The sequence below is a fragment of the Juglans regia genome, chromosome 14 (genome assembly GCF_001411555.2).
Source record: "Juglans regia cultivar Chandler chromosome 14, Walnut 2.0, whole genome shotgun sequence".
In the NCBI taxonomy this organism is placed as follows: Eukaryota; Viridiplantae; Streptophyta; class Magnoliopsida; order Fagales; family Juglandaceae; genus Juglans; species Juglans regia.
Genome location: NC_049914.1, coordinates 8458248 through 8472831, shown reverse-complemented (window position 1 = coordinate 8472831; position 14584 = coordinate 8458248). Strand labels below are relative to the sequence as shown.

The window sequence follows — 14584 nt, the reverse complement described above, 5'->3', positions numbered from 1 at the left end:
CAAAATCTCTGGCTTCAAAAGCCATGACTGCCATGTTTTCTTGCAGCGCTTACTGCCTATTGCTGTCGGCGGGTACTTAAGGAGTGATATCGCCTTAGCGTTGACTGAACTAAGCACTTTCTTCACAGAGTTGTGTGCGAGAACACTAGATATCAATCGCCTGTCCCAGCTTGAAATTGATGTTGCCTACATCGTGTGCAAATTGGAGATGATATTCCCGCCATCATTTTTTGATGTCATGGTTCACCTAGCTATCCATTTACCCCATGAGGCCATACTTGGGGGTCCAGTACAATACCGGTGGATGTACCCATTTGAGAGGTATTTGGGCAAATTCAAGCGGTACGTAAAAAATAAAGCACGCCCAGAAGGTTCAATAGCGGAAGCATACATTCACACCGAATGCCTGACATTTTGCTCGATGTATCTTAATGATGTTGAGACGAGATTTAATCGACCGGACCGAAACGTTGATGTTCAAGAAGAGCCGAGTTCAGATGGATTTTCAATCTTTAACCAAAAAGTTCGTCCGTTGGGTATTGCTTCTGACGTGCGATTAGAAGACAACCTCTTTATCGTAGCTCGTTGGTACGTGCTTAACAATTGCCAAGAAATTGGCCCCTACTTGGAGTAAGCATCCTTGATATACCATGTACCATTATTAATTTCTTCTTACCCACAGACGACGTTTTTCAGTCCTTCCCATTTGTGGCAAAAATTGTTGCATGTTCGATCAAGCGGTAGTACTAACATGGTAGATTCCCTTTATGTCCTGTGTGCAGGGAGCACTACGCGAAATGTCAGGTGAACAACCAAAATTCCATTGATCGAACACATCAACATGAGTTTCCAGCGTGGTTCAAGAAACGTGTAAGTTTGACTGATGCATGTCTACTTAGAATGACCAATAAGACCATTCTATCCGTCCTGTGTGACTTACTTAGATTTCGTGGACGTGTAACTATTTTGTAGGTTCAAGACCAGCGATCTAGCAACCCACTTGGGGTCTCTGCCGATCTATATGCGTTGGCTTGTGGTCCTGACAATTGGGTGGGATCGTACACTGCTTGCATAATAAATGGGAAAAGGTTCCATACAAAGCAGCGTGAACTTCGGCGACGAACACAAAATTCGGGTGTGGTGGTAACTGGGGACCAAGAGTCTAATAATGTGGACTTCTATGGTGTTATCAATGATGTCGTGGAGTTACACTACATGGGAGGGCGTCGAGTGTACTTGTTCTCTTGTGATTTGTTTGATGTTGGCGATAAGAAACGGGGTGTACGAGTAGACCACCACATGACTAGTGTCAATATGGACAGGACTTGGTATAAGGACGACCCATATGTGTTGGCATGCCAGGCTTCGTAGTGTTTTTACATTAGAGATCTAAGAATGAGGGGAAATTGGTGTGTTGTGCAGAAGTTCAATAATAGGAATGTATATGACATTCCACCCATCATGAGGGTGTTAGAAGATTTGGATGGTCAATGTAGTGACGATGATGCTTATCAAGAAAATGAATCTGCATATGAATACGTACCCATGCAATGTGATGAAGTTCCTGTGGTGACTCCACTAACTCGGATTGATATAGAACCTAGGCAAATTGATGCACATGAAGTGGCGATGATGGGTCCAGCAGGCATAGATTTAGTTACAAGAGCAAGCATGGAAGATCCACTCGCCCTATCTGGTTCAGATGATGGGTATGGGGATGGAGAATATTCCGATGAGGAAGACCTATCCACAGATGAGGAGTCCATGTAAAATTACACAATTTGTGGGCAATATTTCTTGGAAGGTAAATACTCTGTATTTCTGAAACCTCTAAAGCCTGGGATGTTGGACATAGGCTTGTTTCCAAGTCAACTACAACATAGTTTTTCAATAATTACATGTCCTTATTGAGCTAACCCAACTGTTGTAGTTTTGTTAACAGGTGTATGCTCCCTATTGATGCGAGATGCCCAACTCACAACATTTCATCAATAATTAAAGTTAACTTCTTGAATTGCTGGTAATCTAATTCTTCCAACACATTTTGTTCACCCACTAAGATATATAAGAGTTAGATGCCACCTACCTCATTTATTCGATACACATGTGTTGTTAATGCAGGTGCAAGGTTGGTGTACATGTTCGCAAGACGTGGCATGGGAAATAAGATGGGAGATCTTCAAATGAATATTACTACAATATAGATGTAAATAAAGGCTAATTCCCAAAATCCAGCAATATGCATGGCCATTAGCGGCATCTTAAATCTAAAGAAAGCAGTCCATTAATTGTACAACAAATCTATATAAACCATGATAATCTTTAAACAAATCTGCAGCATTTCGTAAGTATACCTCCCACCCCCTAAATGAAATTTTACAGAATTAAGCTGGTATTGCCAGATTAATGGACTGCTTAATCTGGTGCTTCGAATGCTAAAATATTACATCGTTGGAATAGCACGTAGATTTTGTTTAAAATCTGGAAAAGTATGTCAAATGGAATATGACAGTACAAATGACATCACCCTTTGGTGCAACATTTGCCAAATAGAGTGTAGATGGTGATCAGAGTGTTAAATTAATATGTTATGTTGTAATGTTAGAAATCTAATGCATGAAAATGTTCAATTCATCAGGGGTCCTCATTTATAATAATTAGTTGGAAAAACTGGTTGCATGTAACTGGATTAAAGCAACATAGTTAGTTAGTATACAATGGATTGAAGGAATTGCATGTTGGATAATAAGCAGGTTGACAATAGTGTTTTGCTGGTCAATTCACATGGTGTAACTTTATAATTGGGATGGAAAAACTGGTTGCATGTAAAACGTATATGAGCAACATAGTTAATTTCTATTTTGGATTTAAGGAATTGCATGTTGGATAATAATCAGGTTGGCAATAATGCAAGATGGTCAATTCAGCAGGTGTAACTTTCTAATTGGGATGGAAAACCTGGTTGCATGTAAAACGTATATGAGCAACATAGTTAATTTCTATTTTGGATAAGAAGGAATTGCATGTTGGATAATAAGCAGGTAGACAATAATGCAAGATGGTCAATTCACATGGTGTAACTTTATAATTGGGATGGAAAAACTGGTTGCATGCAAAACGTATATGACCAACATAGTTAATTTCTATTTTGGATAAGAAGGAATTGCATGTTGGATAATAAGCAGGTTGACAATAATGCAAGATGGTCAATTCACATGGTGTAACTTTATAATTGGGATGGAAAAACTGGTTGCATGTAAAACGTATATGCAAAACATAGTTAATTTCTATTTTGGATTGATGCTTGCTGCATGTTGGATAATAAGCAGGTTGACAATAAAATCCCCCAACCATGAAAGGAAGACATTTCTTCAAGGCCTAGAGAGAAGTGAGGTACGAATGATGAATAAACATCCTGCACAAAAAGAAAAAGTGGCCTTTACATTACCCAGATTTATAACTGATATGTTATATGGAGCTCTCAAATTTCAGCTAAAGACTTAGATTTACTGGTGCCATACTGCTGCCAGTAAAATGTGATTCCCGTATGTTCTATAAATATATATACATAAAGAACAACTATATAAATGGTGTCAACTACATATGTTACAGACTGGGGGATAATAACAAAGAAATCTGGCCAAGTAGAGAGGTGCCAAGGATTTTCACGTGTAGTAGTTAATTTTAGCATGAACTACACTCCCTTACACTCTGTATTTCAAAATGATAGTTATAATAAGCTCTAAGTATATATACAGCTGTCACCGTGGGAGTTACAAGCCAATTAGAATGTCCCTATCTACTACTAATATCCGAAACTTATGTATCTCAGGATAAATCCCAAAAAGTTGGTGCTAACATCCAAGACCAGATGGGCGGGAGTTTTACAAAAAGCTGAGACAGATTGAGGGCAAAATAGTAATCTCATGCTGCTGACATCATGATTAGACTGAGAGGTAAGACAGCATAAGTCATGCACCTCTTCATACCTTCACACGGCAGAACCAGAAAACACTTGAAGAATATAGATGTTCCTGCCTTTATGCACCTCTGGCTGCCCTGCTGCAACCTGAAGAAAAGCTTCAGCTTTTCACCAACACACGTCCATACCTGGAAGCTGCACTGGACCAGTGCTGATCTACTCCACAAAGGTTCCATAACAGAAGCTGTTTCCTGGTAAGTGGTTGCATTGGAGCCATTTTTACGCAAGTCATATAGAGATGTGGCTGGTATAGTGTGGTAGGCTTCACCCACTAAATTAGTTATACGTATTGTTAAAGACCCTTAAGCACACTTTGTCCATAAAAGTGTGAGGATTCCCCGAAACATGTTTTAGCTATAGTGTTTTGCAATTTCTGGGTATTGTCCTGGGGGGGGGGTGGTTTGTTGGGTTAAAATAACATGTAGGGAGGGGGTAGCTATTTACAACATAGTTATATCCAATAAAATATGTGGAGTTGATGTAAAAAGCCAAAGAAATCATGTTTACTTACTGGTTCTCTGTAACGGGAACCAGATTTGTTTTCAGACATCAATATGGTATTGCACCCACTTGCCAAATCTCTAAAACAGAAGGTTAGTATACAATGGTTGAACCCAGTGATCCTTTTGTCTGTTTTCTTGTGTGTGTTATATATATATATATATATGAAGTCTGGTTGATTTTGAATATTCTGCTGTTAATAAGATCAAGTTCCATACTCTCTATATAATATATTAGATATGCCTATCTGGAAGCTATTTTCAGCAGCACAGGCCAAAAGTTGTGAAACTAGTTCTTTTGTTAGGCAAAAAAATGTCGATGGAAGTTGATATATATATATATATATGCACATGATCATTATGTTGGATACATAAATATTTATATTTCTACATATTTATTTGTTACTCCATTCTGATATTGATAGAAAATAGTCATTGTCATCGTATATAATTGACCATCTGCTCAGAATTTTTCTTATAATGATACTTATGGGGAATATAGCTAGTGTGTAGTAAAACGTATATATATATATATATATATATATATAAAATTAAACATCGGTATATACTGATGAAATATTAGATCAATTATAATTTCAAAAAGAATACAGATATTAGGTGAAGTTCTTATAATAATTAGATGCATGCATGGAGGAAGGCTGGGATAGAAAAACTGATGAAAAACCTCAATGTCCAGATTCAAATTGAAATAGAAAATTTGGTCTGGCTTCAAAAGATCAAAAGCATGCACACTAGCGTGCATGCTTTAAGTGGGGCCGAGACAGGGACTGATCGAGTACTATATATTCATTTCGTAGCACGATACTAAAGGATTTGTTGCTTTGCGCACTACAAGAAAAGATGGATGTCTCAGCGCCAGTTTCCGTCGCAATTACCCCCCCCCCCAATTCACTGCAATCACTCGCAGGGCGAGTATATATGAATATTCTGCTGCTTATGCTCTGACATTAGTTTATGTTCCAGCATATTTAAATGTACTTTGGCATGGTGTATGCATCCGGGAGTTATTTTTTAATAAATTGTTAAATAACTACAATTGACAAGATTTAATGAGTGATATTTTTAGGTGCTAATATGGAGACAAGTGCCCATTTTAGAGGAAGAGGACAAGTGATCCGTCCTAGAAGACGTTTGCCACCGTGGTCAACTCGAGCCCGCCGACCACGCGGTGTTCACATCGCGTCATACCACAGCCCTGTTGAGTCATCTGAGTCCAACTCAGATGACTCAACACAACCTCCCTCACACGTTTGGGAGACTTCACCTGCCAATCCAATCCCACAACCGCAACCTACTAGAGAAGAGATTGGTAAGGTTAACTACTGTTGATAACTGGATTAATGCTGATTAACAGTTTTAATCATGTAGTTTAATCATGTAGTAGTACAATAGGCAATAATAGACATTTATTATTGTGAGATTTATATATTACTTTATACTTTCATACAGACATGGAGGCAACGATGGTGCCTATTGTAAACCAAGTTCAGAATAAACGGAAGCGGGGGCCAGCGAAGTGCACAGAGTTTGAAAAATTGCGAAAGCATGGGAAAATTCACTTGAAGATTAATGATGGAGAAATCGCACCTTGTTGTGAGAACGCGTCAATGTTTACGACACGGATAACATGGATATTAAAACATCATTTGGACATGTCATATGCTAGATGGAGTGACGTACCGAAGGCAGAGAAGGATGAGCTGATTGAACGGGTCCAGGTAATTTTCTCAAAACTTCGCTGACAATGCTAAAAGTGAACTTAGCATATATGTCTGGATTTATAACTACATTTTTTGTTATAAATATGTAGGGTGACTTCGAATTAGATTGGGAGCTGGATAATCATCGATTGGCAGTTACAAAACAGCTGCGAAAGAGGTTTAACGCCTTCCACCATGAGTTGCATAAGAAGTACATGGCTTATGGCAGCCATGAAGAAGCGTTGGCGTCTGGGACAACTTTGGTCGACAATCTCGTATGGGTAAAGCTATGTGGTCGATGGGGAAGTGACGCGTTCAAGGTATGGTGTGGTTGTTTTCTGAACTTAGTTAGATAAGTAATACAATATATAGTGCTGTAGATTGGAGGTTGGCTGGTGGGATCACACATGTAGTTGTACTAAGAATGGTTGTTTTTGGGCAGAAAATGTTAGCCCAAAATCGGGAGAACCGTCAGAGACTCAATACCAATCACACTGCAGGGCGTAAATCGTTTGTCCGGATCCTAGAGGAGAAGGTAATATGGACAATAGTTTGGGTGGGATATGCTATAAGCGGTACGTAAAATAGATTCAGCTTTGCTAGAGCTAGCTGTGGTAGTCAAAATAAGCATTGTTTGAGTAACGGAATATATTTTAGAATAATCATCTTTCGTATACAAAGTGTATATTCGATTGATACATGTCATATGCACAAATTTGTAGAGGGCTGAACGAGCCAACTTGGTGGACTTCTACAAGGAAGTTCATTGGTCGAAGAAGAACCAAAAATTTGTGACGCCTACCACAGAAGACATACATGTGCGTGTTGAGAAATTACATTCAGCCACTACTACTTCTTGGTTAAATTTTTGTTCCCATAGTGATAAACAAATCAACGTCATAGGAGCACTTAAAACAAATCTTCTCTGACCATGTGCAGAAATCCATGGTCTCCAAGATGTCTGAGTTAGAACCTTCCCAACGTACTGAGGAGGCAGCGGCGACAGTCTTTAGGGAGGTCCTTGGAAGTCGACCAGGTTATGCACGAGGGCTAGGTGAGATGGTGATACCAGAGACTCCTAGAGTTCGTGACCGGGAGCGAGATCAACGATACTTAGATTTAGTGGCCAAACATAAGGGAGATGCAGAGATGCACAAAGCTGAAATAGATGATATGAAGGAAAGGTTGAACAGAGTTTTGGATAGACAGAATGAGATGGAGAGGATGTTGACGACATTCATTGCCGAATTCCCTTCTCAGCTCTCTGACTCTCTTCGGAGGTCTCAGTGAACAAGATACAATCAGTAGATTTTTGGGTGGGATCTTTTTGAGTATTTTGGGTGCATTTTTGGTAGAGAGATGGTGGCTGGGCAGTTTTTGAGCATTGGAGGTTGAAGATATAGTGTTTTGTGGTAACTAGAATAACCTCGATGCAAACTAGTGTCATTTGATATGAATCATGTACATCTTTTTTTATATGAGAGGATCTGCCGATAAGAGTAATATGGATGTTGCTTTTTTGGTAAATATGGGTTTTGGGGGGGACACAACAGGCTGTGTTGTAATGGTAACAAGGTATGAGAATACATAGATTTTGGTACCCTATATTTTCCTGAAATTCAATGATATAAATTGTGACTACTGGCATGCTATCTAACTCCTGTGACATGTTGTTATGCAGGCACTTCTGATGGGCAGACTTGGGTTAAATTGGGAAACTGAAGTTGTGGTTAAGACTGAGGTGGGAGAGTCTAGACGTTTTCAAGTTGTATTTAAGATGCATACTTGGGGAAAAGGCCAGTGTTTTCCTTTGGGGTGCATTTCAGGTGCGGTTGTTTTTCATGTTATATAGATTAAGAATATATTATAAGACATAACCCGGACATGGATATTAAGCACGTTTCTGTTTTCTTGTTGTTTGCAAAAAAACCACCTCCATCACATATCTTCCCTATCTTCCAGACTACATACAATAGTGTCAATATATGCTGATGATATTTGAACTATCACAAAATAAATGATAGTTATTTTGTAATTCCATGATAACAATCAAGTATTCTGATGATATACTTGTCATAACTATAACTAGAGTTTTAACATGCTGCATGCCGTTTGTGGGGTCATTTTTGAATGTAGGGGCAGTAGAGTGTAATAGACATCCTGCATGATGTCTACAAAGTTAGATAGAAGCAGTAAATACTCTGCCATAGGGTGTTCATAGGTACAGCAAGACTAATATTAAATCATGGACAAATTAGATAGTAAGGAATACTCACCACAAAGACATTTCGGTCTGTTTTCTTGTGAAAAATGACTACAGCAACTTTCAGATTATAACTATCCATCCTCAGTGCCAGGATACATCAGCATATATGCTGAAATCAGTCCACAACTATAGCCCACCTTTATCAGCATATATCAATCTAATGTCAACAACAAACAAAAATTGCCCAATGCCATTAATTGATGGTATATATAGTAATTTATCCATGCTGGAAGAGAACAAAAAGAAATTTCCAAAAATTGAATAAAACTAGCCAACTAGTTTCCACACTCCGGGGACCAAATACATGAAAAATCCTACAAACCAACCTGGGGAATGCTGAGTGGAAGTCGGGAATTACAATATATGCACTAACTTCTAACTAGTATGTCAATGGATTTGCATATATACCATTATATATATATATGCATAGGTGAGGTATATATTTATATAGGTATATATATATATATATATATATATACCTCCACTCAATAAAGAAAAACTTCAAGAAATATCATGTAGACGATGACATCCCTGATTATTGGGTAAAAAACAACATAGACATTCAAAAATTAATTGAAATAAAAAGGGAAAAGGAAGCTGGCTAGGTAAATAAGAATGAACGGAGCCAACTAGCTAATTATGTACAACATAGCCACACTGAGTTGTATTGTGGGTAACATTACATATTGGATACCCTAGGAATACAGACCTGAAGCTAGCTTAGCTTAATATTATTTCCTCAAATGAATTGATATTTGAAGGGTTATTGACAAGATCTAGACAGAGAGAGGGAGAGATGTGCAAATTTGTCCATGATTTAATAATACTAAGTAGTACTGAGATACAAACAAAGAACAAACTCATAGATGTTATCATGAGGATATTCATTTAATTAATTGTATTAAATAATTGCCAAATCTCTGCATATTCCTCAGCATGATTATCACGACCAGGATCATGTAAATCTGATCCTTTCAGTGCCCATCTTTACCTCAAGCTGACTAAGAATTTTTGAGTCAGCTTTCTGAGTCTTTTATGCCACAATATTAGTTCTATCAGCTTAGATCGATTAATTTCATTACTTCTCTGTAGATCAAATGGGCAAAGTATCATTGTTACAAGACCAGTAATGGTAAATATAATGATAAAAATTTAGTGGGACTGGGGCTAATGATACCATGAATCTACTGAGAGAGAAGTCATGTTAAGTGCATGTCATGTAGTATAATTATATAAGCAATGAAAGGATGTATGTCATGTGGTTATCCCTCAATGGTTATATTCAAGTGGTTTCATCTCTCTAATGATATATGTTAAAGATGTATTACACTGAGATGCAGGGTTGTAACCCAGATGCAAGGGCTGATTAATTGGGACAAAAGGAAAAAATATGTTGCTAGTGTGTAGACGGGAAAGTAGATGCAGTACTTATGTTGGTGGAGATCCAGTAGTCATGCATGCGGCAACAAATATCAGATATAACTAAGACTTGTGTGGGCATATGGACTGAAGGAGAAAGCTGCAGGTCATTGAGTCAATGTCTGTTTGTGAAATAGGGTATCATTCCTAACTGCTCAAGCCATAAATCTTTCTACATGTCTATATCCAATATGCACCGGACCAGAATTATATAGTGGCTTCTGCCTTTGTTAAAATGACATGATGTACACCTCTTGGGGGGCTATGCTGTTGATATGAACTACTTTAGATATTTGATGAATGAATCATGATCATCTCTGTCTATTGTCGCATGATGATGGTTTATTTAATATAGAAAAAGGAATCATGTCTTTCTATATATGTATATAGCAATTGGGTGAGCAGGATCGTCATTCTCAACTTGATGCTATATTATACTAGATGACTACTATGCATTGACTAGTGTCATAATTAGTCGGTTAAATTTGCATCCAGATTGCAAATATAATTATAATTGAATTTGTGTGTCTAAGTCATAATATATAAGCCCACATATATATATGTTTGTTTAATTATAAAGTATGTACCATCCCAGATTGACGTTACCACTTGGGTTTTAATGCAAATATATATTGCAAAATTATAACATATATGTTAAAACAAATTAACATATATGTATTTGGGGTATGTACATAAAATTGTGCCAAATGTAGTGCAACAGGACAGTAGCAATTTAAGTGCCCACTAATGGGTTTTTTCCCACGCTAATACGTCCACGTTTTGGGCTGAAATAGCACTGTAAAAATATCCCTATTGCGGCGAAATGGGAACGACACCCCAGCATCCCAATTACAGCGCGTTGAACAAACCAATCGCTGGAAAACAGTTCTATTGCGGTGAAAAAATTCCGTTGCAAGAGTCATTCGTTGGGTCATACACATTTATGTCGTATGCTCACATCGTAGGTAAATAGCTTATTGCGGCGATGAAGGAACGCCGCCAGCAGAAATTAAATCCCGCAATAGACATATTGCGGCAGACTCTAAGTTGGTCCAGACAGCAACTTTCCAGCGATAGAGGCAGATTTTACGTCGATATCCATCGCGGCTATAATTTGTCAGTACGGCGATTTCTGAGACGCCGGCGAGAGGCGAAGTTAATCGCGTCGACTTATTCAGTATTTTGCGACTCAATAAATCGACGAAAGGAATTGATTCCGTCGATAAGTTGGCATGTCGTCACACACATTTGCCGCGATAATTTCAGTTTTCGGGGCGAAATCTTTTCGCGGGAACAGGAACACCAGTTGCGGCGATTTTCACATCTCACTGACTGTCATCAAAAAAATGCACTTAATATCAACCAACGTGCGGCGTTTTGCTTATCGTCGCGAGCGAGGGACTGCAGCGAATTGGGGGGGTAATTGCGACGAAAACTGGCGCTGAGATAGGCCTGTTTTCTTGTAGTGTAAACTCACAAAATTAATACGATTTTTTGGAATTTAGATTATTCAATAGGTCCCAAAAATATCAATTTTTATTATAAAATTGATCATTCTAATTATCAATTAAGATTATTCAATGGTCCTTTCCCCATGAAAAAGGGCAACTCGGATATTTTTGGCGGCATATCCAGAAGACTCTTCACAAAGAAGAAATGTCCGTTTGAAAACAAATCGTCTCTATCTCAACAGCTTAATCAAGCGTACGTCCATCATCTAGTGGGGGTTTTTTGTTTTACACTTGCCAACCAAATTCCAATATTCTAGACCCAAGGAAGTGAAAGTCAAGGCAAATGGTTTGGCACGCGGAAACCAGAATAAGTCTTGAGCATGTGTGTAGATAGATGCAAAGAGTACATATGCATGCATCCTTCTGTTGTAGGATTTCTTGACATCTTATACCAATGGAATTGCAGAAACTTACCCCAATGGTATATTGCAGCTAACCAACATGTTGAGCCAAGAACTTGGCCCATGCTATCATTCGGTTTCCGGAAATTCCTACTCCGACTCCAACTTCAAATTCTGAATACCCCAATTTTGTTAGAGTCGAAATCGAAATCAAAACAGAGGTTAGATGGAGTCAGAGCTGGCGGAGTATTTGCACATCCCTAATGGAATTGCAAAAACTTACCCCAATGGTCTATCTTTCGGTTTTTTGAAATTCCTAACAACTAGATCATGCTATACTTATACATAGTAAAAGCTAGAAAAATACAATTTAACATCTTTTTAATTACTATTTCTGGATGTAATAGAAAGGATTAACATATAAGTGAACATAATAAATATTGTTTTAAACAATTGATGTCACATCAAGAGAAGATAAAACGACGTCATTTAATAGGATAATGAATAGCATTACCTAGTTAGCAATGGATGTAAAAAATAAAAATAAAAACAAAACACCAGACCTAATATGCTCCCCATTTTTTACCCAAGAATCATTCCTTCATAGAATTGAGAAAAATATTAGGATGATGAAAATGACATTTGGGGTATCAAATTGAGAAGTTGTCAAAACTACTCTTCAAATCAAAATAATTGATTGGTTACCGATGGCAACACTGATGCTGACTATACCATGGCACATTGGCATAGAATAAAAACTCATTTAGTTTCTCAGGAGTTTGAGACATTTGAACAGGTGAAATCCCTATGTCACAGAAAGGCACCATCTTCCCACTTTTTCCTATGGCTACAGTTCTTAGATCACTTCATCTTCTGATGATTCTCTATATTTCTAGTATTCCCTTGAACTTTGCTCAAGATGAAAGCCAATTCATCTACAATGGCTTCAGTCAAGCCAATCTGTATCTTGATGGAATTGCAGAAATTCTCCCTAATGGTCTGTTGCAGCTAACCAACAGTTCAAACCAGAAACTTGGTCATGCTTTTTACCAACTTCCTATAAATTTCAGCACGATTTCGTCTCTTTCATTTTCTACAAACTTTGTGTTTGCCATGGTTCCTCAAGAACTAGAACATGGTGGACATGGCATAGCCTTCGCCATCAGTCCCTCGAGGAGCTTTAATGGTATAGAAAGTCAATACCTAGGACTCTTCAATCGTTCAAATAACGGCCTTACTTCCAACCACATATTGGCCATCGAGCTCGATCCTGTTAAGAGTCCTGAATTTGAAGATATTGATAACCATGTGGGAATTGATGTGAATGACCTAAGATCACTTGAATCAGCTCCTGCAGCATATTATTCCAATGAAGAAAGGCGGGATATAAGCTTGGAGCTCATAAGTGGGAATCCAATGCAACTTTGGATAGACTATGACGAAGTAGAAAAGTTGTTGAATGTAACACTGGCCCCAATTAGAACCCCAAAACCAAACTGGCCTCTCTTGTCGAGGCCGATCAATCTGTCTGAGATCGTGTTGGAATCCATGTATGTTGGTTTCTCTGCTTCCACAGGTACAGTTGCAAGTGACCATTACATTCTTGGATGGAGCTTCAATAAAAGTGGGCAAGCACAAAGCCTCGACATTTCGAGACTCCCTACACTTCCCCCACGCAGGAAACGAAACGAGAAACGAATAGTAGTGATTTGGGCTCATCTCATAGTAGTAGTGGTTCTGCTCTTAATGATAACTGGAGCTGTTTACTATTTTAGGAGGAAGAAATACGAAGAAGTACGTGAAGATTGGGAAAGTGAGTATGGTACTCACAGGTTCAGCTATAAGAGTCTGTACAAGGCAACCAAAGGTTTCAAAGCAAAAGAGATTATTGGAGAAGGAGGTTTTGGAAAGGTTTATAGAGGAACACTTCCTTCTAATGAGCAAATTGCAGTCAAGAGAGTCTCCCATGATTCCCAACAGGGGATGAAGGAATTTGTGGCTGAGATCATTAGCATGGGAAGATTGAGACATAGGAACTTGGTGCGGCTCTTGGGCTATTGCCGGCGCAAGGGAGAACTCCTCTTGATCTATGATTATATGCCCCATGGAAGCCTTGACAGGTTCTTATACAGCAATGGAAGAAGACACCTTAACTGGCTTCAAAGATTTCAAATCCTCAAAGGAGTAGCATCTGGCCTTCTTTACCTCCATGAAGGGTGGGAACAAATTGTTATACACAGAGATATAAAAGCAGGCAATGTCCTATTAGATGCTGAAATGAATGGAAGGCTAAGTGATTTTGGCCTTGCCAGATTATATGACCATGACACAAATTCACAAACTACCCTTGTGGCTGGGACTGTCGGTTATATGGCTCTGGAGCTTACTAGAACTGGGAGGGCAACCACTTACACTGATGTGTATGCTTTTGGGGCTTTCATGTTAGAGGTCGCTTCTGGAAGGAGGCCAATAGAGCGAATGGCGATGGCTGAAGAATTAGTTTTGGTTGATTGGGTCTTTGAGTGCTGGAGCAAAGGAACTATCCTCCGTGCTAGTGATCCTAGATTGGAAGGTAATTATGTGGTGGAGGAAATGGTATTGGTTTTGAAACTAGGACTCCTCTGCTCACATGTAAATCCAGCTGCTAGGCCTAACATGAGGAGAGTGATGCAGTTTTTGAATGGCGATGCTGATTTGCCGAATATTCCCAATGACAGTGCTTCTTTTGGTACATTCACAAGTAGTGAAACATTCGATTTCTTATGGTCAACTCCGTCATCATTTGTCCAGTCTTCTGATCCTTCCATGTCTAGCACTGTTTCCATCCTCAAAGGTGGTGGTTGA

The 14584-nt window shown here is 38.6% G+C and overlaps 1 protein-coding gene across 1 annotated transcript; it reads left to right on the top strand.

Moving 5' to 3' along the window:
• The first annotated feature begins 12583 nt into the window (after positions 1-12583).
• Positions 12584-14584, top strand: LOC108990501 (putative L-type lectin-domain containing receptor kinase II.2). Its single transcript, XM_018964494.2, has one exon. The coding sequence runs from the start codon at positions 12584-12586 to the stop codon at positions 14582-14584; it is 2001 nt and encodes a 666-aa protein (XP_018820039.2).

Bases quoted from the DNA above. Each gene is read 5' to 3' on its own strand.
- LOC108990501 (XM_018964494.2), top strand. From the start codon at position 12,584: ATGGCTACAGTTCTTAGATCACTTCATCTTCTGATGATTCTCTATATT.